The following is a 25,429-nucleotide window of genomic DNA, read 5'->3' as shown; positions in this document are numbered from 1 at the left end:
AAAGGTCCTCCAATGAATGAATGAAGAAGTAAATACACATCAAATGGTGACCTGTTGACATTCTGATTACATGAACATAGACAACACTTTGTATTGCACTTGAAACATCCAAATCTTTTCCTATCTTATACTGTCTCATTGTTTACCACTTTACCCCTCTCACATTTAATATACAGTAATAATCTATTTTAAGATGTTAAAACAGTTAGCTTTGGAACACAGAAGTTGTATTTTACTTGCACATACGAGGTTACATCACCTAATTTAAAGTTTTTTTTAAAAGTTGAGATCTCTAAATATACAGCACTGCTAACTGCCAAGATCCAGCTAGTAAGGGTGTTCAACTGTTCATAATGTGGTCTGCACCTGTAAAACAGACCTGATCTAATACCTTCCTGTCCGGTCTCCGGGTCCACAAAATTATAAGGGAGCGGACTCTGGTCCAATCTAAATTCGATAATAACCCAAAAAAATACCCGTCTAGCATGCCCGATCCGGTCCAAAACCAAACCTATTGGGTTCCGGCAGGGTCTCTCCTAGCCGGTCAGGTTCGATTCTGCATGGTGTAACACCCCTAGACCCAGGGCATAGGACTTGTTGAATTGAGTGAGTATATCATCATAGTTAAATGTAAGACGATTTTACATTAATAGGGTAAAACGATTACCAACTAAATACAATGTGACCTATAGATGTCAAAAAGTAAGGTATTATTAGTTGCTAAAACGATCATATTTGGATCATTTTTACAAATATAGCGGTTAAGGCTGGCTTATACGTATGTACACCATCGGTACTACAGAGGCCGGGTCGAATCCAAAATTCAAGGAGATAAGAAAGAGAATAAAAAATTGTAAGAAAGTAGAAAGATGTGAGGAATCTGGGAACATTTGTACCTGTATATATGCCATTTTAACGTACTGGAAATCAGATAAGATAATAATAGTAGATGAAGGAAGATGTGAGTGTATGCCTTGTTTCGAAACCAACGTGTCCTGATGCATGCACATATAGCTGTTGTGTCCCCAACAATGTACGTGAAAATCAGCATGTTAAACTCTGCCCAATTTGACGTACTGTTTGCTTCAACTCTACTTGACTCACCTACTACTCCACCACTCCCTCCCTCATGCCCTCCCTAACTCTACTTCCTGCCTTCAACTTTAATAAATACTATATGGCCTCCCTGTTGCAATGATTGCTGAGCTCCCGGATATTAAGCATCTACTCCTCCTGTACGCTTGAATTTAGCAATTTAGTTTAGTTCAGTTCACGACTTTATATCCATTGAGTTCAATTCACTCCAGATCAGTCAAGATAATTTCAGTTTAAAATAACATGGTAGCTTAAATACCTATAATTATGTGTAACATATTGATACCCGTCGTTGTGAGTACCAAAGATAAAATTTATAAACTCCTATTAAAACTAACCTAGGCTAGTGGTAACAGGGTCGATCCACAAGGAGGCAGTTGTAAATTCTAGTTGTTCTATGATCAGTCTAAGGTAACTATTGTGGGGGTTGAATTGAATTGGTCGACAGCTAAAGGCAAACAAAGATAATAGAAAAAATACGATTTAAACAGATAAGAGAAAGGTACTAGGATGTTCGGGTCATTACTGACTCGTGCGGCAAACAAACTAGGTCGGTCGAATCAAACACGAGTAAGGCAGAAATAAGAGGTCCTCTCGGTCCACTCCTAACGATAGCATCTCTCGATCTCGCTATAGGTCCCTAATGTCACTAATATCGACTCTCGTCCGAAAAGCGACTAATGGTCTAAACTATACCTATCTTTCGATCTTAGCACAGTTTAGTCGAATTAATTGATGGTCAAGCAACCTACCCTACCTTTCGGTCTAATGGGTCAGTCACAAAAGAGGTATCTAGCGGTCGCATGCATTCGATTCGTTAAATACAAGTTTAAAAACAATTAAAACGAAGGTAACCTTACAAGGTCAGTCGATCGACCAACTATGTCAGTCGATCGACTGACACGCGGGTTCAGTCCGTGTCTAACCTATTGCCGCCTAGCCATAAATCGCCTACATCCTAGCACAAGCTATTTAGCTACTCATGGTGAAGGTAAAAACAACAATAAGACTAATGACAATTATGGAATTCATGTTTGATGTAAATAACAATAATAATGAAGCGATAATTGGCTTTGGGGAACGCTAACTATCAATTCTATACTAATAAAAGTAGTAAACGGAAATAGGCGAGAATGAATATTAAAATTCGAGAGGAAGATTAAGATTAAGAACTGAAAGATCCGATGCAAAGTCGATATATCAAACCCTAATTGCGAAATTAAGCTAAATTATTATGATGAGAAACTTAAATAAAACTTGATGTAAAATCTCTGATAAAAGCTCCCCCTCTAGATATGACTATGCTACGTTATATAGGAATAACAACGCAACAACTTATTCCAAAACCTAAAACTTCACGGGCTTTCTAAATCACGTCTGGAATCGAAATCTGGTCGATCGACTACTCAGGCTGGTCGATCGACTGCTCCTCAGCAACAGCAGCTTCTGGGATCCGATAGGTGGTCGATCGACTGATGATACTAGTCGATCGACCGGATTAGCTGCTACTTGACTTCTTTAAACTCGTGGATTCGTCTTTCGGGCCTTGGATTGCGCACCAAGCTTGTTCCTTAAGCGGTTCCTTTACGTCATTTGCAATGCAACTTACTCGGGGACGGATTCGGCTTGATTTCCCGCTAAATTCTCCACATTTCTGCAATAAAGTGCAAAAGCACGAAAGTAGAGGAAAATAGAGAAATATGGGCATATATAGCATAATTGAGCTCTGAAATGCGTGTAAAAAGAGATGTAAAACATCATATAAATGACACGCATCAAATCTCCCCAAACCAAACCTTGCTTGTCCCCAAGCAAGAACTAGACTCGATCTAATGACCTAATGGAACGAGTTCAAACTCAGAGCGAAATGCAAACTGTAAGGCCTAAACCAATTTAATGCACAACCAACAATCAACTAGTAATGCGAATCATGCAAACGAATTATAAAGTCGTCAAAAACTGCTGAACCGTCAACTGTAGAGACTTATCAAATTGGACTCTCACGGGTCGCTCAAATCACTCAATTAAGCACAGGTGATATATTTGTAAGATAGAAAGAATTAATACTGTAGTGACTCTCACCTAACTACGACCTATGAAGACATGCCAGCAATAAATTATGAAGACGACCTCTATAACCGTACATATGCATTCCAACCAAACAGATGACCATTGACACATGCCGAGGTATAATTATGGAAATGTGAGGTATGGGTAAGAAGAGGCAAAACATATTATGGTAAAGTGGAGGTACAGGTGATCAAGCTAGTACCAAAACGGAACCAAAGGAACAACATCCAACTTCTTGCTCATAATCAAACGAAACGGTGCTATAGCAAGCACAAAACTCACAATCTCCAAACTATTAATCAATAAACTCCCCATATGATATAAATGAAACATGGGAGCAAAAATCGCCAAAAGATAAGGATTAAATCATGCGAATTGATTTTTTTTCTTTCACGAATCTCAGTCGATCGACCATATTTGGCAGTCGATCGACTGCTTAAACAGTACAGGACCTCTTTTTTCCATTTCTTTTTCGAATCATTTCATTATTTTTTTTTCTTTTTTTTCTTTTTCTTTCCTCCTTTATTTCATTCTCCCAACGACATCTCAATAGAGCATATACCACCAAAAATGAGTAACAATCCCAAGGACACAGGCTACTAGCTTGACAAAGGCAGGCTAAATGTAGGATGTAGTAAGTAGGACAAAAAGGATATTTTTGGCATAGTGAAGCTTATGGGTAAAATGAGAAAAGGAAACCTCTACCACATGTGTCAACTAACCACAAACCGAATGCATACAGGTATTAAGTAGATCAAATTCATAATTATGCAAATTAAGGAAACATGCCTCATAAGGAGTACTACTCACATTCCTAAATGAACTGGTCATGAATGACACCAGTTATGAAGCTCTAAAAATTCAGAATATATGATGTAGCTTGCCAATTATTAAAGTCAAGTCTCAGGCTCAGCGAGTAAATTAACGAAAACTCGTAGGTATGCACTTATGATTCTACTAATAACATGTAAGTCTAGCAAGGCTCAGGCAAAACAGGTGCAAATGCGAAATCATCATAGAAATACTGCCGTTCCGACTCGACCTATATGCTAAAATAAACGTGCATTTTATGGAAATTTTTCAAATTTTTCGATTTTTTTTGAATTTTGTATATAGCGAATATTAAACAAACGATGCAAAACAAAATTTAAACGTGAATGCAAACAAATGAATGAAGTGCGACGCAAAACCCTTCCCCAAACCAAATCACACAATGTCCCCATTGTGCAAAATCATGTAATGAAGAAAAACGGAAAACGGGAATTTGCGAGAAAAAGGGAAATAAAAACAAAGACGTAAAGTAAAGACGTGGGAACTCACAAGACTTTAAGCGCAGCAAAGGAAACCTCTCCAAACCAGCGTGAGCTAGGAGGTTTCAGTAGCCAGCAGTGCTACCGACAAGAGTGCCTGAAAAACAATCAAAACCACGCATAAGACGGAAGAAAGCAATTTTGGAACGTAAAAATTGTGCATAAATGAGACAAAAGAAGAAATAGACAATTCGACGGAATAATAAGGTGGAGTAGAAGACTCCCTTAGGTCCGCATATCGACCAATCACAGCAGGGGAAAAGTCGTGAATGAACATAGCAGCGGCAGCAGTCGATCGACCTAAAGGGACAGTCGATCGACTAGATGGTCGTGAACAGTAGCTCCTGTAACCCGCAACTCCGTCGATCGACCACTGATACCAGTCGATCGACTGAAAACACTGCTGCAGTGTCTTATTTCTTCGTAATTGCTCAATGATTTGAGCTAATAAGCTCTAAATACCTGCAAATACACAATAGTACGCGCCCAAAATTGCGCAAAACCCGGAATAAAGTCTAAAGTACTTAAAAATCCTAAGCAAACAAAATAAAAGCGAAGTTTTCGCGCACACAAAAGCAATAAAAAAAATAGTTCGAAGGCAATAAAATGAAGGTTATGACGAAATTGATCAACTAATAGTTGATCAAAAAGGACCAAGGGATGGCCCACTTCGTCGGCTTCTGGCTACTAGAGGTAGCCTCAATGGTGCTCATCTTATCAGTTGCACCTTTCTCAGCTTCAACAGGTGGAGAGCTCAATGGATCAGCTTCGTCGTCTTCCCAATCAAGGGCTTCCTCGGAATCGTCGGACTCCAAATCTGCCCATCTCACTTTGACTGGCTCATCTTCCACTTCCTCGTCAGTCCCATAACTTAGGCATCCAAGACCTCCTCTCGAAACGATAGGCTCTGTCGCAGCTGGAGCATCCAGCGGCTCTTCCTTCCCCAAACCAGCTCCTGCATTATCTAAAACAGCAAAGTCTTCCTCCTTTGTGCTCCCATTCTGGGGCGGAGGGGTTAATACAGCAGTAGTAATAGGGACAGTCAATTCAGGAAGCACAAAGTACGATCTCTTTTCAGAGACCGTGTTACAGGTGACAGGCCACATGGCATCCTTCTTTTTAGCAGGTTGGGCAAAAACGATAGAATGTTTCCCAACCTTGAAGGTCAATGTTCCTAAACCGACGTCAATAACTGCACCAGCAGTGTGCAGAAACGGCCTACCCAAAATGATGGGAATATGGTCATCCTCAGGCATGTCAATGACAACAAAGTCAACAGGGAAGAAAAACTTCCCTATCTGGACGGGTATGTCCTCTAGGACTCCTATAGGTTCGACCGCAGATCGGTCGACCATCCGAATCGTCATCTCGCATCGCAAACCGGGTCAACTTGAGTCTCCTAGCTAAACTCAAGGGCATGACACTTATACTGGCCCCTAAGTCACACAATGCCTTCTCAATTGAGAAGGTACCTACTTTGCAAGGGACAGAAAAACTACCCGGATCTTCTAATTTAAGGGGCGCAGTGTGAGACAGATAAGAACAAGACTCCTTTGTGAGTGCAACAGTGTGCACTGTTTCAAGTGACCGCTTTTTTGACAACAATTGCTTCATAAATTTGGTGTAAGCGGGTACTTGGTTAACTAACTCGAGGAAGGGGACTTGCACATTAAGACTACGGATAACTTTCTCAAACTTATTGAAAGATACCTGTTCTTTGGTCGGCACGAGTCTCTCCGGGTATGGGGCTGTAAGGAGCACCTTAGCCCTCTCTTCTAGTTCGCGCGCGCCGGCGTCCTTGGACTTTGGCTGAAAGTCCGTCACCTTCTCTTTGTTGAAGCTAGATCCCTCCTCAAACCGTCTCAAATGAGACCCATTGACCGTCATTGGATCGAACTTCGGAGCCGGGACTGACCCATCAGCACTCGGGTCTGCCCCTAAAATCTTCGGGACTGTGGTACCCCGAAACAAGTGGTCTCGTAAATTATTTGGCATTAAAGGACGAGACTCTTCAATATCAGCAGTGAAAGTGGTCGATCGACCACCTTCCTCAGTCGATCGACTGGAATGCACAGTTCCAGAAGCTCCTGTAACTCGTGTTTCAGTCGATCGACTAGGTACTTCAGTCGATCGACTGAAATTCCTGGCAGACGCCTTTTTCTTCGATTTGTTCGTTGAAGCTTTCTCTTCGCTTGTTTCTGGCTCATCTTTCCCAACAGCATCCTCAACCATAGCAGGACCGTCAAGGATGGACCCGCTCCTCAATGTGATGGCATTTAGGGTCTCCTTTTGTTCGGGTTGAGTGGGTAAGTGCCCGGGAGCTCGAGTGTTATTTTTACTAGCCAATTGAGCAATTTGGCTCTCTAATAGCTTCATCCCGGCCTCTCTTGCTTGGGACTCCTTTAGCAACAGATTCTTAAGCTCTGCAAACTCAGAATTTTGTGATTGTTGTTGTTGCGGCACATAAGGAGGCTTTTGATACTGTTGTTGCTTTTGATGAGGCGGTACATATGGCTGCTGTTGTGGCGGAGGTTGAGTGGGGTTTTGGACATTCTGGCTCCTCCAACTCAGGTTCGGATGTGGTGGCTCGTAGTAGGTGTTTGTCTGCCTGTAGTGTTGAAAAGCAGCACATGATTCAAAGGGACTAGGGCAGTTTTTCGAGACATGGCCCTCAACTCCACACCTTTCACAGACGAAGGGACCGTCCTGCACAGCATTGACTTGGTACATCCCACCTTTAGATGCTCCCCCTAGCTCATATTTGTCGAATCTCGCGGTAAGAGCCTCAAGTGCAAAGAACAGAGGAGGATTCAGCAGCTCTCTCCTCTGGTTCCCTCTCGAATTCCCATACTCGGCCTTGTGGGTAGCTAGATCGTCAATGATCTTCCACCCCTTGGTTGCTCCTAGATTTTCAAACAAATCTCCCATTGGTGCAAAGCATCCAAAATGGCCCCTCGATCGTCGTACAACCCATTGTAGAAATGATTGCACAAACTCCACTTAGCAAACCCATGGTGCGGTATGGTTCGCACCAACTTCTTGAATCGGACCCATGCCTCATGGAAATTTTCATCTGGCCCTTGTTTAAAACCCGTGATTTGGGCTCTAATAGCGATCGTCCTCGAAGCAGAAAAGTACTTCTTGTAGAACGCCAATGCCAATGTATTCCAATCAGTAATCTCCAAAGCAGCTCGGTCCAGATCTCTATACCATTCCCTTGCAGCATCGCGAAGGGAGAAGATAAACATAGTCTCCTTGATCTGGTCCTGGGTCACGCCCGTGGTGGTGGGGAATGGAGCGAGCAGAGTCAATGAAGGTCTCCATATGTTTAGTGCATCTTCATTTGCAGCTCCCCGAATCGATTTCTCTCTACCATAGTGATGTAGGCAGGCTTTGGTTCGAACTTTCTGGCCTCCCCCGGTAGTTCGAACCCTTTGTATAAGTTCGCGGCCGTCGGCTCAGAAAAACTAGCTATACTTGCTTCCTCGGCCATGACTGAAAATTCTGGAGAAGTAACAGTTTCGGCTGAAGATGTAGAAACGGGTGAAGATGGTGGATTTTCCTCGAACAGATCGTTCTCGTAAAAGCTAGAATGAGAACTCGGCCCTTCCAGCTGTTGTTCTTGAAATAACCTCCTCTTAACGTGCAAAGATCTCTCAATCTCTGGATCAAACGGCAGTAGTGGACCACCCTGAGACCTGCGCATAAGAGGAAACTACAACAAAATGTAAGAACAGTTTAAGGAACGGATGTTCCTTAAACTAAGAAAGACTAAAAATAAAGACAACTAAAATTAGGACTATTGCCTCCCCGGCAACGGCGCCAAAATTTGATACCCGTCGTTGTGAGTACCAAAGATAAAATTTATAAACTCCTATTAAAACTAACCTAGGCTAGTGGTAACAGGGTCGATCCACAAGGAGGCAGTTGTAAATTCTAGTTGTTCTATGATCAGTCTAAGGTAACTATTGTGGGGGTTGAATTGAATTGGTCGACAGCTAAAGGCAAACAAAGATAATAGAAAAAATACGATTTAAACAGATAAGAGAAAGGTACTAGGATGTTCGGGTCATTACAGCTCCGGCGGCAGCAAACTAGGTCGGTCTGAATCAAACACAGGTAAGGCGGGAAATAAGAGGTCCTCTCGGTCCACTCCTAACAGATAGCATCTCTCGATCTCGCTATAGGTCCCTAATGTCACTAATATCGACTCTCCGAAAAGCGACTAATGGTCTAAACTATACCTATCTTTCGATCTTAGCACAGTTTAGTCGAATTAATTGACGGTCAAGCAACCTACCCTACCTTTCGGTCTAATGGGTCAGTCACAAAAGAGGTATCTAACTGGTCGCATGCATTCGATTCGTTAAATACAAGTTTAAAAACAATTAAAACGAAGGTAACCTTACAAGGTCAGTCGATCGACCAACTATGTCAGTCGATCGACTGACACGCGGGTTCAGTCCGTGTCTAACCTATTGCCGCCTAGCCATAAATCGCCTACATCCTAGCACAAGCTATTTAGCTACTCATGGTGAAGGTAAAAACAACAATAAGACTAATGACAATTATGGAATTCATGTTTGATGTAAATAACAATAATAATGAAGCGATAATTGGCTTTGGGGAACGCTAACTATCAATTCTATACTAATAAAAGTAGTAAACGGAAATAGGGCAGAATGAATACCGAAAATTCAGAGGAAGATTAAGATTAAGAACTGAAAGATCCGATGCAAAGTCGATATATCAAACCCTAATTGCGAAATTAAGCTAAATTATTATGATGAGAAACTTAAATAAAACTTGATGTAAAATCTCTGATAAAAGCTCCCCCTCTAGATATGACTATGCTACGTTATATAGGAATAACAACGCAACAACTTATTCCAAAACCTAAAACTTCACGGGCTTTCTAAATCACGTCTGGAATCGAAATCTGGTCGATCGACTACTCAGGCTGGTCGATCGACTGCTCCTCAGCAACAGCAGCTTCTGGGATCCGATAGGTGGTCGATCGACTGATGATACTAGTCGATCGACCGGATTAGCTGCTACTTGACTTCTTTAAACTCGTGGATTCGTCTTTCGGGCCTTGGATTGCGCACCAAGCTTGTTCCTTAAGCGGTTCCTTTACGTCATTTGCAATGCAACTTACTCGGGGACGGATTCGGCTTGATTTCCCGCTAAATTCTCCACATTTCTGCAATAAAGTGCAAAAGCACGAAAGTAGAGGAAAATAGAGAAATATGGGCATATATAGCATAATTGAGCTCTGAAATGCGTGTAAAAAGAGATGTAAAACATCATATAAATGACACGCATCACATATGTACATGTTGCTTAGTATAAGCACCACCTAATCCGATTATTCAATCGTGCTGCTCATGATTAAACCCGTCTTGTGTCTTAATCAACAAAACTTTGTAATTCACGCTTACATTACTAATACTATGAGTGTATGCCTCTGGACGTCACAACATGTCGACATGGGATTTAAAACAATGTTGCGCGACAGTCACTATTACTCGCGGACTACCAAACCAAGCGCATCAAATGAGCGATGTGATGGGTTTGTGATAATGTGGGTCTCAAAGCCTTTATAAACGGATGAGGAATCGAATCAATAATTCGTGCGTGGGTCTAAACTCACATGAAGCACTGACTTCCACTGACACTCCTCTAATCTGCATTAAAATCCAATATACACACATCTTCTGACTCAAATTGCAGGCTCAGCCCCCTCCTCCCCGGAAATCTGGAATTACCACACCCTACCAAAGTATTGGGAATCTCAGTTCGGTCCATCATTATCTATTTCACCAGTTAAAATCGAGTATATTTACTGTAAACCGATCTTATACAACCGTAACATCAGATAATAAAGGGTTACTGAAAATGTTAACCGGGTATCCCGGTATACCAGTATGATACTTACTGGTGTATGGTAAAAACAGCTAACAGTTTCGTCTTGTAACAGTAATTTGTTCAATAATCTGAGTCACCCAACGAAAATGAAAAGGGAGTTTTCTCCATCTATCTTCAGATTGAGACAAGGCAGAGTTTGAAGAGCTATTTCTATATGACAGACACAAACCTACTACATATATCAAGTTCTTCAGAAAAGAACAGAACAAAGTTTACTGATTCAAAAAAAGGTACAAAAAAAAGAACTAGGGCCCTCACATTAGAGATTGCCTTTGGAGATAGCTTTGCCAGGTAGCTATCTGTACCATGTCGATGATCCACCTTGCATATCCTCCATAAAATCGATATATGGGAGATCATAAGGAGAGGCCAGGGTCGAGTGCAGACCATTTGGGTTCAAATTATGCTCGAATGTTGAGTTTATAGTAGTTTTGGACGACAAGCAAAATCTATTATCGTCTCCCAATCTGAAACCCTGATGACTCGTCTGTATTTCTGTCGGAGCGAGGTTAATTTGATCAAGAGGACGTGCTTGGATTTGACTTTGGCCATTATGATGAAAACCGAGATGAGGCTGCATGGTGTTTTGACCCAGAGGGGCAACATTGTCGGAAAACAATGCCTTGTGGTCATGGACATTATAGTCATACATGGACATAAGCTCACCGATCAACTTCTGCCCATCATCTGGAATTCCGAGGCCATGGAGATTCAACAGGGGTAATTCAGTGTTATTGGAGGGCGGCTGGAAAGTAACTGGTTGAGCCTGATTATCCTGAATGTCGGGCATTATGAATTGCAAACTTTTGTTTCTGAAGGGACACATGAGTTGATGATTGTCCCGTGATACCCTGTCATGGAAGCCAAGCTGGTGTTCATAATGAGGACATTCGGAAAATCCACAAGTGTAAATCTGACTATCTAGTCTCTTGAATACTTGTTCGGAAGCCTTCCTCTTCCGAGCAAAATCCACATCAGAAACACACTCTCCCTTGATTTGATTCGGCATGATGCCTACCTTTGAAGGATCATTGTATAAATCCCTTTGTTCTTGCACATTAAGCTTAGTTTGCTCTCCAGTTCCTTCGACGTCATATTCCCCACTGTCAATTATGCAAGAAGAATTCCCATCAGAAGACAGACGACACAGATCAGGGAAAAGTCGTCGAGCTAATGTTTCCTCGTAGTTGATAATGGCAAGCCATGTAGCAGTCTCCTTTGCAGTCATCTTGTCTTGCAAGCATTTCGATTGCCTCACAAGTCTACGAATCTTGGCAATGTCAGGCGACAAGTGTTTGATAACTGCCGAAAGAACACTAACTTTCCACGCCTTCTTCAAATCATGAGGCTTCTTGTATGGCGGTGGGCCATGATCCTTTGGCAAAGCTAACTCAGGCCACCATTCTTCGTTCCCATTGGGCCACCACGGAGGAGGGATACCCTTCTCCAACGGAAACCGCCTCTGAGGAGGATCGCAGTGCTGCATGAGAGCCGATAAAAGAGAGCCTAACGTGGTGTCTTGAAGTTCTTGCAACGCGTATGGAGTTGACTGAATTATATTACACCCTTCATTAGACCCTATAATCGAGTGATTAGCTTCGTACTTGGCTATTGCAGCAGGACCATTCCGATCAAACCTCACCTTCTCCTTCCACCACTCGCGAAGATTGTCTGAGGCCCCAGTCACCGGCTTCCCATTTTCCGGGATAATACCATAAACAAAACCCTGGGCCTTGCAAACTTCCATCATTTTTAACATATATTTCAAGATCCCATCTTGAGCCCTCGACATCTTCTTTCTCCGAGCTTGTTCCTGAGATTGTCGTTGCTTGGCACCATCTACTACTACTAACCCTTCCTTAGTTTTATTCTGCTCTTTTAGTCTTTTGAGACGCATCTTATCCCTCCATAATCTCCTCTCAAGTTCTTCCACATCTATCTCCTCATCACTGTACTCATCCACTCCGGTTGTATCCTGAAGAAAGTGGGCCACACCAGCCTCTCCCTCCGGCATTGCTGCAAAATAATTCATTTCGCCACCATAATTACCCATTTCCTCAAACAACATCGCCCTGATAAAGTTGTTCACAGATCACCTGCACCGCAACAAACCCAAACCCAAACCCAATATCAGATTTGCTTTAATTTGATATAAGAGCATACAATTACGGAGTACTCCGTATTTAATAAAAAGAAACAGAAGGAAACAAATCAGTTACGGAGTACAAAAGATGACAATTTCTCCCAAAGTTGGCTCTTACATATTATCAATAAAGGCGTAATCTTTCCTATGTTTGGGAAAACAAAGAGCTATCCACTTGTAATCACCAACACATTTAGAATTTTATACACTGATTTTTACTTTTTCCAAAAAGATTACATGAAAATAATGTTGGCATCAATACTTAGCATTCAAGTTTCGGAGAAAAATCAACTAAACAAGGTATTTCAGTATTAATAAAATAATTAGCATGCTCAAACATTTCAATAAAACATACACAAACCATCATCTAATAACAGTTTTTCCATCTTGGGTTATTCGGAAACAACCTCTTTGTGTTGCTAAGACAAGGGTAAGGCTGCATACCCGTAATTTGCAGGAGCCATTGAGGCACTCGGGTAAAAGAGAAAAACGGCTAAAAACAGAGAAAATGAGCAAAAAAGTTGAGAAGTCACAAACAAAATGTTTGACAGAGAAGATTACACACTGATGACTGAATACTGATTAAGAAGAAAATAATAGAAACCCAGATGATGATATTATTAATTAACAAAAGCAATCGATCAAAGCAAAAAAAAAACGCTTAAAATCAACAACAAAACTTCAACATGTGATCATTAAATTAAATTACATGAAACTTGAAAAATAAAAAGAAAGCATCAGGGTATGTAAATGGTAAAAAAAAAAAAAGAGTTACCTTAAAAGTAAGAGGAGTTGAAAGCAAGATACATACATATGTTGTGTAAAAGAGGGGGGAGAAGAAGAGGAGAGTAGAGGGGATTTGATGAAGGGAAGTACCAAAGGAAGGATTTTGGTTAATGGAGAGGTGTGACTGTATTTATTAAGGAAAGGGATTTTGTCCGCAAAATGTGACAATCTTATCAGTTTTTGTGAAACGTCGGTTATTGTCCTTTTTGTTTCCACTGAAGCTTTGGGTCAACCCTCAACAATCATCCTCTTTTGCACTTCATTTATCATTTTTTTATTCTATCCAAGAAAAAATAAATGGACATTATAAAATTAATATTATTCAATAGAAATAGGTATATATGTAGTAATATAAGTAAAGAGATAGTCACTCTGTTCCAATCGTAAAAGAATAATTTGAAGTAATCACCTTTTTTCAAAAGTAAATGAATAATTTAGACGAGTATGTGATAAAAATGTAGTTATAAAGACTCTTATAAAGTCAAATGGATATATATTAGACTAAACGTGAAATTTTCATTAGAAACACACTAATCGTAGCATACTTGTTTCGAGTAAAATCTACCTAAGAAACCCACTCTCCCTTGACTATACTTGTTTAGAAGCCTCCATTTGGATCACTAATCGGAGGTCTTTGTTCGAGTCTTGGGAATATAGAAGTATTAAAACTCATAATGGAAGGTTATATCGTCTTGTGACCCTAACCGACTGAAAGTCAAACTAAACCAATTCGTATACAACCATTTTTATTCTTATATATCATTGGCTGATTTAGAGGTGTATCCGAGCCGAGCTCGAACTCACCTATGATCAAGCTCGGCTCATATTGTAAAAATCGAGTCTGAGATCGTGAAACCAAAGCTCAAGCTTGGCTCATATGATATTTTATGCGCATGAGCTGAAGCATTGTTTGAGTACATTATTTTAACATTATTTTACTTCTAATGTAATTTTTAAGTTAAAATTCGAATTCAAACTAGTTTTTTTTTTCTTAGCTTCAAAAATATTCAAAAAGATATTCCATATGTTATTAACCTTTCTAAACTAATATTTTAAGGGTTTTTCTAACATGTGCCCTAAAGGCACATAATAATAATCTAATTAGGGAAATATTGTTGTGAATATTTCGTGATAAATTAGAGTTGAAACTCATGTTTACCATAATTAGTATCATAATCTTGAAAATCTTCCTGCACATGTTAGAAAAACCCATATATTTTAATTAACTTATCATTAAATGATATAGGGAGCTCGGAGCCCAAGCCCAACTCGGATTGACTCAAGCTCAGTATAACTGATTTTGAGGCGAGTTTTGCCAAGCCAATTTCGAGGACTAGTCGAATAGACTCTCAGTTCCTTCACCGCCCTAGGCTGATTCATTGCTGATGGGCTTATTTGGGAATAGGATACAGCCTTGTTTTGTTTCCAAATAAAAAGCCCAATGAATTGATTGAACCTTTAGGGTGTAGTCCATCAATTGCCAGACTAGTCCTTGACTCCTTGTCAGAGCATCCGCAAAGGTGGGAGGTGCCTCCCCATTTGTCCTCTCTCTCCTCATATGGGGCTCCTCATTGTTGCACAAAGCTCCCCAACATTTGGGGTTCCACTGTTTTTAGAGGAGCTCCCCAAAAAAAAAAGTAAGGCAATTTGTGTTATTCTTTTGGGGAGGTTCCCAAATTTTTGTGTGTGAATTGGGGAACCCCATTGTTGCATAAATGTAATTATGAAATGAGGAGGGTAAATGGAAAAGTTAGTGGAAAATGAGGTGGACGAATAAGAAAAAGAAAGAGAAGATATGAGGAGCCTCACCTTTGCGGATGCTCTCAGTGTCTCTCAGTTTAGTTCCTCTCTCCTTTTTAAGTGTTCACCTTCCATCTCTACCTGCCGTACAAGGTACGTACTACGTCATTATTTGCAATGATTTTACTCAACCAATTCTTATTTGAACTATAATCAAAGGAGAAGGGAGAAAATTGTTACTCAGACATTTAGATCGCATGTCCGCCTGACAGTTGACACGAAATGACACGTTTAACACTTCATTTTAGACCAAACAATTGATAATTTTCTGGAAATTTACCGTATCCGAGGAGAAAGATAGACTTAGCCATTCTCCACCTAAAAATCTTATTAGCATTTTTACCGTCTTTCATTATTAATTAGTTGCCGGTTAAATTTAGTCGCTTCCACAGTTCCGTCCTCTGTATATTAACCATAATCCTCCCATATCTTCCATATCCTCAAATCTACACAAAGAAGCAAGTAAATAATCATATCATTGTAACAACCATCGTCGGATTTATTCCAACCCACCGCGAATCTGTCCTACAAACACAACAACAACCGCGGCAATCGCAACCAATACCAACCGTCTGCCACTCACTACAACCCCCTGCCTCAGCAACCTTCGACCTCCACCAACACCACCCCACGTCCCTTTAAGGGTCGTTGCCAATGGTGTAGGCAAACTGGCCATGTCATTGCAAATTGTCCCTTTTTTCGAAAATTATTTCCCAACATTGTGTTCCCTTCCCCACCTTCACGCAACAACCAACCACCACCCCAAGCCCATACGGCCACCGCCAACAACCACGGCCCCAACCCTAACTACCTGCTCGACAGTGGGGCCTCCCACCACGTGACCTACGACCTAGACACCCTAGCACTTCACTCTCCTTACCTCGGCCCCGACAACCTGTTTATTGGAGATGGTTCCCCGCTGGATATCGCTAATATAGGTTCGCTTTCTTTACCATTTTCGTCTCTTAAATTCACTAATGTTTTACATGTGCCTCGAATTTCTCGAAATATTTTGTCTATATCACAATTGTGCCGTGAAAACAATGCCTGTGTATTATTCTCATCAACTTCGTTTATTGTAAAGGAACTAGCGACGGGAAAGATACTCCTCCAGGGCCGAGCTAAAGACGGGATTTACGAGTTGAGCCCGTCCCAACCAAGTGCTTACTTCACCAAGAAAAGCTCAACTCCACTCTCATGGCATCATAAATTAGGACACCCAACTTATGATGTAATGAAGATCATTAATAAAAATGCAACATTTCCATTTACCAATTTCTCTTATTGCAATTCGTGTCATATCAGTAAAAGCACGAAATTACCATTTGCGACATCGTCACTCACTACGAATGCACCACTCGACCTAATCTATTCGGACCTATGGACAAGTCCCGTGTTATCACGCGAAAATTACAAGTATTATGTCATATTTGTAGACCACTATACAAAATACATTTGGCTATTTCCTTTAAAACAAAAATCCGAAACCGCACAAGTCTTTCTTCGGTTCAAAGCTCTCGTCGAAAAATACTTCAATAAAACCGTTAAACACTTCTTCTCCGACAATGGTGGAGAATTTCAAAAATTAACACCTACTCTACTCGATAATGGCATAAGTCATTCTACCTCTCCGCCTCACACCCCCGAACATAACGGATACGCGGAACGACGTCACCGTCACATTGTTGAAACTGGGCTCGCATTACTTTCTCACGCGGGGCTCCCCACCACTCTTTGGCCTTTTGCGTTTAGTACCGCTACATACTTGATTAATCGGCTACCCACTAAATCGTTAAACAATAAAACTCCATACTATCAACTGCATAATATCGAACCAAATTATGCAAAATTGCACAACTTCGGCTGCTTGTGCTACCCGTGGCTTCGGCCCTATACAAAGAACAAACTTGATTATCGTTCTATACCTTGTGTTTTCGTTGGCTATTCCACCACGCAAAGTGCTTTTCATTGTCTCGACCCTAAAACCAATCGCATCTACACCTCCCGTCATGTCAAATTCATTGAAGATGAATTTGCCTACAAAGACCTCCTTACCACCCCATCCACCGAACCCACTCACACTAATCCTGATGAATGGTGTACCCTTGTCATTCCCGTCCTACCACAACCTCCATCTAGCACTTCAAATACCATTCCATCCGTTGCCCAACAGTCACGTCACCCCATTCATCAAGTATATACACGCCGCACAACTTCCATCAACCCCTCACCATCCGCTGAACCCGCCACCTTGCCCACAACTACACCAACATCGAACCCCACACCAACACCCACAACGAACAATCAACCACCCCGCAATGTAGTCACTCGTCTTCAAAATAATATTCGCAAACCAAATCCTAGATATGCGAACCTTGCTCACGCCTCCACCACAATTCAATCACTACCAAACACGGTCAAGCAAGCACTCATCCTTCCTCCATGGCGCCATGCTATGCAAGAAGAATATGATGCTCTTGTCCGAAATCAAACTTGGACACTCGTTCCTCGACAACCCTCACACAACATCATTGGTTGCAAATGGGTATACCGACTCAAATATAATCCGGATGGCACCCTCAAGCAGCACAAAGCACGTCTTGTAGCTAAGGGTTTTCACCAAAGACCCGGAATAGACTATACTGAAACCTTTAGCCCAGTAATTAAGCCTACAACAGTCCGTCTCATTCTCTCTCTTGCGGTCGTCAATAATTGGACTCTTCGACAACTAGATGTTAATAATGCCTTTTTACAAGGCACTTTAACTGATAGTGTGTATATGGCTCAACCACAAGGTTTTGTTGATGCCGCACAACCCGACTTTGTATGCAAGCTAAACAAGGCCATTTATGGCTTAAAACAAGCCCCTCGTGCATGGTATACCGAATTAAAAACCTACCTCGTTACCTATGGTTTCAAACAATCTATATCCGACTCTTCCTTATTTCTTCTCAAAGCAAAATCGACATGCATATACATGCTCGTTTATGTAGATGATATCATCATTACAGGTCCAAATCATCACCATATTCAACAATTTATAACCAATCTAGCAACACGATTCTCAATCAAAGATTTGGGACCCCTCTCTTATTTTCTTGGCATCGAGGTCGCACACAATGATCTCGGCATACACCTAAACCAATCTAAATACATTTTTGACCTACTCACGAAATACAAAATGTCCGAAGCAAAGCCGGTCACCACTCCTATTGCCACGGACACACCACTCATCCGTGAAGATCAAAAACCAGTCCATGATCACTCGGATTATCGTGCTATTGTCGGGAGCTTGCAATACCTATCTCTCACCCGACCAGACATAGCTTTCACTGTGAATCGGCTAGCTCAATTCCTTCACCACCCCACCACAACCCACTGGACTGCCCTCAAACGATTACTACGCTACCTTCAAGGCACTCAAACCCACGGACTTCAACTCTATCGCACCTCACCTCTTTGTCTCCATGCTTTCTGTGATGCTGATTTTGCAGGTGACAAGCAATCTTACATCTCCACCACCGGCTACCTCATTTATCTCGGACGCAATCCCATCTCCTGGTCCTCGAAAAAGCAACGAGGATTAGCTCTATCAACAACCGAAGCCGAATTTCGTGCTGTCGCTGCTGTCACTACTGAGACTCTTTGGTTGCGCAACCTACTAACTGAACTCGGCATAGTCACCACCAAAGCACCCGCCATATATTGTGATAATATGTCCGCCACACTCTACGCCAAAAATCCAGTTTTTCACTCACGAATGAAGCATATGGCTCTTGCTTTTCACTTTGTACGCGAACATCTTCAGCTCGGCCACATTCGCATTCAACATATAGCTGGTAAAGATCAACTCGCTGATGCCCTCACCAAGCCACTTCACAAGCCACGTTTCCAAGAACTACGAGACAAGATTGGCCTTCTCCCTCCGAAGTCCATCTTGAGGGGGCGTATTAACCATAATCCTCCCATATCTTCCATATCCTCAAATCTACACAAAGAAGCAAGTAAATAATCATATCATTGTAATTATAGCTAGTGTATCACTCTTGTCTATAGGCTCCTTATTCTCACCTAAAATAGAGGTCTCTCAATCCTATAAATACCAATGTAATGTATCAGTGTAATGCATCCTTTATACTCATTCAATATAACCTATCTTACACTGTATACCCCTGCAAAAACGTCGCCTTCTGTTTATCATCTAGATTAACGGAAGGAAATGTCAAATGTGGACATTGAGAACCAAAGTCCAATATTTCAGCTTGATGGAGTCAACCCTCTGACTTTTCAGCTGATTTAACAACACTTGGAAAAGTCTTTCTAATCCTTGGTAGTAATACACTAACACTTGAACCACTTATGGTGCTTATTATGTTAGTGGAACTAATGACGCAACTAATCCAGAAATTGCAGGTAAAGAACTGGTTTACGGTGTGTCAGGGGATATGTATATACTGATGAAGAATGGTTCTAGGTTTGATCTCATTCCACAAAGTAAGTTAAAATCGACCAAGGATTATTTTCAGAGAGCAACACTGAATTTTAATGGGGTGCTAACCTGGTATTATTACCCAAGATCATCCAAAGGCGACAAACGAGTTAGTTGGTCTGAGATTCAGTCTTTTCCTGATAATATATGTATGAGGATAGCGTCATATGGAGGTGATTTAGACAGTGGAGCGTGTGGATATAACAGCATTTGCAGTATTGGTGAGGATCAGAAACCCGTATGTAACTGCCCACCGAGTTACTCTCTGATAGATCCACATGATATGAATGGCAGCTGTGAGCCAGATTTCAAGCCAGATATCTGTGAAAAAGGTGGTGTGAAGGGTGAATATAGGTTAATCCAGCTTGAGAATACTGACTGGCCGTTTGCAGATTACGCAAGGCTTGATCCTTGCACCGAGGAGGAATGTAAGACCTCCTGTCTGAATGACTGCTTCTGTTCCGCTGTCATTTTTGATGGTATTAGTAGCTGTTGGAAGAAGAAGCTACCACTCTCCAATGGAAGACAAGACAGTGAGGTAGCGAGAACTGCTTGGCTTAAGGTAGGAAATGTTAAAGTATAAGGGGTGTAAATTGAAATATTTGGATTTGAGTTTGCCAAGTCCGGATTCTTATCAAGTCCCAATTCAATAAAATTGTACCTTCATGTATATGACAATGTTAATGAAGAACTGTTTTTCTTTGACTAAAAAAAGCTTGGTTCTTGAATCACCGAAATTTTTATTTTGAGTTTGAGAATGTTTATTGTTTGGCATAATTAATCGAGATGATCATTGCTGATAGCCTGATACTGATAATGGAGTCTTAATTACAGGTGCTCAGCTACTCTCAGTTGAGAGCAGTAGGTGCGTAATCAGTGCAATTTGGTTGCGGTCTTAAAAACATTAAAAGTTACTCCGTAAGTGGTAAGAAAGTTATAACTGTACATTTCTAGAGTAAGTCCCGGCCATTCTCCTGCTTGCATAATTTTGGTCTGAAACAATAACTATGCACTGAAAATGCAACAGTCAAAGGAGAACCTAAGAAGTTGGGATACATCCTGGTTTATAAATATAAGAGAAGCTCTGAAACTAGACATTACTTCCTGGTTTATGATAAGAGAAGCTCATACACCATATCCGTTAACAATGTCAGTTTAGTGAGTCACTTTGCTTTATTCATCATTAACGTAAAACCAAAGAATAACGAGTCTTTGGCTTCAGTAGCAATAGAAAATTTTGTTTACTTAACATATTGTTCTATTCGAACAGGAGGATTCTGAGGTGTGCGACTGCAATGTCCTTACGAGATAACTGTGCAGTAATGAAGCAAAGGTTAGTTGATGTTAGACTTATTAGCACTTATGGTATCCAAGTTTGCTATTAATTACTTATTAATTTCTATCATCCATTTGTATACAGTCTTTAATATTTAAAGAGTCAGTCAAGATGACGTGCGTGATGATCGATCACTATATTATATTGTATGAAGAAGACTTTCCAGACATATCATTGGACTTGAAAAAGTCAGTCTTATTTAGAGCAGCTAAAGTCTGAATTAAGACTTTTCAGTTTCTTTAATGACATAAAACCTGATAGGTATTTTTCTGATTTGTTTACAACACAAATTATATCTGAAAATTTGACAACAGCTAAAACTGAAATTCAGTTTAGCAATGGCCTGGCCTCTATCTTGTATCCTTGTCTTATACTCAGCGATGATCCTGTCGCAATCCTCATTAATTTCTTCACAAAATAGTGGCAAGTTTTCAGTTGGGCAATCTCTCATAGCGAACTCCAATGGCACTTCAATTCTGTCTCCCTTAGGCGATTTCGCCTTTGGCTTTCATCCGCTTCCTATTAACGACAATACTACTACCACTAATAATAATAATAATAATAATAATAATAATAATCTCTTCTTGCTGTCCATTTGGTATGCTAAGATCCCTGACACAATTGTATGGTATGCAAATGATGGTAACCCTGTTCCACAGGGATCGAAACTAACTGTTACAGCTAATGAGGGTCTAATTCTCAGTGATCCTCATGGAAATCCTCTATGGAATACTACGACTGAATCTAGTAGCGGGACCGCTACTGTGAGTTACGGGTTCATGAATGATACTGGCAACTTTGTTCTGAAAAGTAGCAGCAATGATCCTCCAGTGTGGGAGACCTTTAACTTTCCGACAGACACCTTGCTTCCTGGACAGGTTTGGGATGCAGGAAAGGAGATTAATTCTCGGATGTCGGAGTCTAATTTCACAAAAGGAAGGTTCCAGCTACGCTTGCTTCCTGATGGAAACCTTGTCCTTAATACCAGGGACTTGGCCACTGATTTCGCCTACGGTGTTTATTATGAAACTGGCACTAATAATCCACCAGATAATGTTGGTAAACAAGTGGTTTACAGTGAGTCCGGAGATATGTATGTACTTAGAGAGGATGGTTCTCAGTTTGATCTCATCATCCAACCAGGTACGTTAGTATCAACCAAGGATTATTATCAGAGAGCAACATTGAATTATAATGGTGTGCTAACTTGGTATTCCTACCCAAGAGCTTCAACCATAGGCTCAGGAGTTGACTGGTCCGAGATTCAGTCTGAACCAGATAACATATGTAATAGGATAGCATCATACGGAGGTGATTTTGATAGTGGAGCCTGTGGCTATAACAGTATTTGTAATATTGATGATAATCAAAAGCCCGTATGTAAATGCCCGCCTAATTACTCTCTGATGGATCCTACTGATATAATTGGGAGCTGTGAACCGGATTTCAAGCTAGATGTATGTGAAAAGTTTGAATATGGTGTGAACAGTAAATATGAGTTGATCCAACTTAAGAATACTAACTGGCCGTCTGGAGATTACGCAAGGCTTAATACTTCAAGTGAAGAGGAATGTAAGAACTCTTGTCTGAATGATTGCTTTTGTGCTGCTGTCATTTTTAGTGGTTCTGGTTGTTGGAAGAAGAAGCCACCGCTTTCAAATGGAAGACACGGTGGCTGGGAACCATCAACTGCTTGGCTTAAGGTAGGATTAGGTAATGCTACTAGTTATCCAAACAATCCTCCAGGAGAAGTAAAATATAAGAATAGTGTTGTAACTACTGGAGTATTGGGTGGCTCTATAAGTATCAATTTCATTCTTATAACCGCCATTGTTTTAATAATTTTCTTCAAGCATAAAAGAATGCAATCCAGAGGATATAAAGATCACAAGAGAGGATCTTTACTCGAGCATGATAGAGTGCATAAGTTCTCTTACAGAAAGCTTGAATCTGCTGCAAACGGGTTCAAAGAAGAGATTGGAAGAGGTTCATTTGGTGTGGTTTACAAAGGAACAATTACAACCGGAGTCAATTCAGTTACTGTAGCTGTTAAAAAGCTGGATCGAACATTCATGGGTGCTGATAAGGAATTCACGGCTGAAGTGAATGCCATTGGCCTGACTCATCACAAGAATTTAGTTCGGTTTATAGGATACTGCAAGGAAGAAGATAAGCGTTTGCTGGTATATGAGTACATGCCCAATGGTACAGTTGCTGATTATCTTTTCGGTGATTCAAGGCCAAGCTGGCTAGCCCGTATCCACATTGCCCAAGGAGTTGCTAGAGGGCTCCTGTATTTGCATGAAGAGTGTACCACTCAGATCATCCATTGTGATATTAAGCCACAAAACATACTTGTTGACGACCATTACAATGCTCGAATCTCTGATTTCGGGTTAGCTAAGCTTCTGGTTTTGAATCAAAGCCAGACTAACACAGCAGTCCGAGGGACCAAAGGATATGTTGCTCCTGAATGGTTCAAGAACAAGCCGGTGTCCATGAAAGTTGACGTGTACAGTTTTGGGGTTCTGCTGTTAGAAATCGTTTGTTGTCGAAGGTGCGTGCGTATGGAACAATCTGCAGACGAAAGAGCAATTCTTACAGATTGGGCATTTGACTGCTATCAATCTGGTATGTTGGATTCTCTTGTTAATGATGATATGGAAGCATTGAATGACTGGCCGAGACTGGAGAGGTTTGTCAAGGTTGGGCTTTGGTGCATCCAAGAAGACCCAAATCTTAGGCCGACTATGCAGAGGGTTAATCAGATGCTTGACGGAGTTGCTGAAGTTCCTGATCCCCCTTGTCAAACCTCATTTTCTGCTATTGTACAGGTTTAATACATTAATCTTCCTGAACCTGTAATGACCAGCAATGAAGTATATGCTTTTAATACATCCAGTGCTAATATAGATGCTTGTATAATAAACCTTATTAACGAGTTGAAATTTTATCAAGGCCGGTCTTAGTAATTTTAATCAGTTGTCTGGATAAAAAATAAAGTCCAAATTCTAAAATAGTCTCAACAATCACTAAGAGTTTTTATTATATCGGCATCAAGATGTAATACGCTTACTTCAAATAAAGCCACAGGTTCAATGGTAGGGAGAGAATGAAGTCAATAAACTGTAATTTAGACAGTAGTTTGTGGATATAACAGCATTTGCAGTATAGGTGAGGATCAGAATTCCCGAAGTAACTGCATACCAACTTACTCTCTAATTGTACAATATGATATGAGTGGCAGCTGTGAAGCTGATTTCAAAGAGGCATTTGTGAAAGTTGTGAATGGTGGGTATCACCGTATAGGTTAATACAGTTTCAGAATTTAGTAACGGTTTTCAAAACGCCGTTTTTCTTAAACTGGTAACATTTGTCTAACAACCGTTGATAAGGGTGATTCTATAACGAGTTTTTGGAAACCGCTAAGGGGGTGTTTGGTTCACGCGTGGGTATGGGTTTGGAATCGGGAATCATACCTGGGTGGTATCGGGTTGGAACTTGATACCTCATACCTTGTGTTTGGTTCAATTTTGGAGGTATGGGGTTAGAAACTAATCAAAGCTAAAAACTCTTCAAAATACAATATTTTTAAGGCTAAATCATCAATTACTCCCTTTTATAGTACACTTTTTCAAAATTACTCCCTTTTATAAAAAATTTTAAAAATTACACCCAGAAAATTGCTGAAATTTTTAAATTGCTCCCAAATCCCTATTTTTGTACATTTAGGACGAAAATGCCCTTGATTCGCAGAATTGGGTCATTTTGTTTGCTTCATATCTGGAGTTTTACATAGACAAAAATTACGTTCTTTATACGGATAGAATCTTGAAGAAGTCTACTTTCCAATGACGTTGGAATCAATAAGTTTTACCATGTGAATTTTGCCCAACAAGCCTTCAAAGACTGATACGATTTTAAGACCGAAATTCCTGTTTTTCAGTTCGTGTATCGATATTGAGGAGCCATTTCCATGGTGTTATTTTGATTTAATGTAAACGCCCTTTCACATGGTTGTAGCCCTTTGAGTCTAGTTTCCGAATTGGTAAGGTAGACTTCTGGGTGACTTGTAGTTTGTCGGGAATCGCAATTCTCGTGATGACATAAATCTGTCTTAAAATCGTATCGATCTTTGAAAGCTTGTTGGGCAAAATTCACACGGTAAAACTTATTGATTCCAACGCCATTGGAAAGTAGACTTCTTCAAGATTCTATCCGTATAAAGAACGTAATTTTTGTCTATGTAAAACTCCAGATATGAAGCAAACAAAATGACCCAATTCTGCGAATCAAGGGCATTTTCGTCCTAAATGTACAAAAATTGGGATTTGGGAGCAATTTAAAAATTTCAGCAATTTTTTGGGTGTAATTTTTAAATTTTTTTATAAAAGGGAGTAATTTTGAAAAAGTGTACTATAAAAGGGAGTAATTGATGATTTAGCATATTTTTAATAATAATTTTTATACTA

The 25,429-nt window shown here is 40.5% G+C and overlaps 2 protein-coding genes across 8 annotated transcripts; one reads left to right on the top strand and one right to left on the bottom strand.

The window, feature by feature from the left end:
* Positions 1–10,490: 10,490 nt before the first annotated feature.
* On the bottom strand, positions 10,491–13,569 carry LOC141657876 (ETHYLENE INSENSITIVE 3-like 1 protein). Its single transcript, XM_074465264.1, has 2 exons — positions 13,322–13,569; positions 10,491–12,499 (listed from the first exon to the last, which is right to left on the bottom strand). Exon 2 carries the CDS (start codon positions 12,469–12,471, stop codon positions 10,699–10,701), a length of 1,773 nt encoding a protein of 590 aa, XP_074321365.1. The 5' UTR covers positions 12,472–12,499; positions 13,322–13,569; the 3' UTR covers positions 10,491–10,698.
* A 1,228-nt stretch (positions 13,570–14,797) lies between these two features.
* Positions 14,798–23,919, top strand: LOC141657874 (G-type lectin S-receptor-like serine/threonine-protein kinase LECRK1). 7 transcript variants are annotated; one of them, XM_074465257.1, is made up of 6 exons: positions 15,168–15,225; positions 19,573–19,626; positions 19,709–20,183; positions 20,456–20,539; positions 20,892–20,954; positions 21,661–23,847. In XM_074465257.1, exons 5-6 carry the CDS (start codon positions 20,917–20,919, stop codon positions 23,795–23,797), a joined length of 2,175 nt encoding a protein of 724 aa, XP_074321358.1. In that variant the 5' UTR covers positions 15,168–15,225; positions 19,573–19,626; positions 19,709–20,183; positions 20,456–20,539; positions 20,892–20,916; the 3' UTR covers positions 23,798–23,847. The 7 variants fall into 7 exon arrangements, with proteins under 7 accessions (XP_074321359.1, XP_074321360.1, XP_074321362.1 ...); XM_074465258.1 differs by lacking the exons at positions 19,573–19,626; positions 19,709–20,183 and adding an exon at positions 14,798–14,840 and having other exon boundaries at positions 15,160–15,225; positions 20,456–20,546; positions 21,661–23,919; XM_074465259.1 differs by lacking the exons at positions 19,573–19,626; positions 19,709–20,183 and adding an exon at positions 14,798–14,840 and having other exon boundaries at positions 15,160–15,225.
* Positions 23,920–25,429: the final 1,510 nt, after the last annotated feature.

The sequence above is a fragment of the Silene latifolia genome, chromosome 5 (assembly GCF_048544455.1).
Source record: "Silene latifolia isolate original U9 population chromosome 5, ASM4854445v1, whole genome shotgun sequence".
In the NCBI taxonomy this organism is placed as follows: domain Eukaryota; kingdom Viridiplantae; phylum Streptophyta; class Magnoliopsida; order Caryophyllales; family Caryophyllaceae; genus Silene; species Silene latifolia.
Note: the sequence above shows the minus strand (reverse complement) of the source record. Positions and strands in the feature narration are given on the sequence as shown.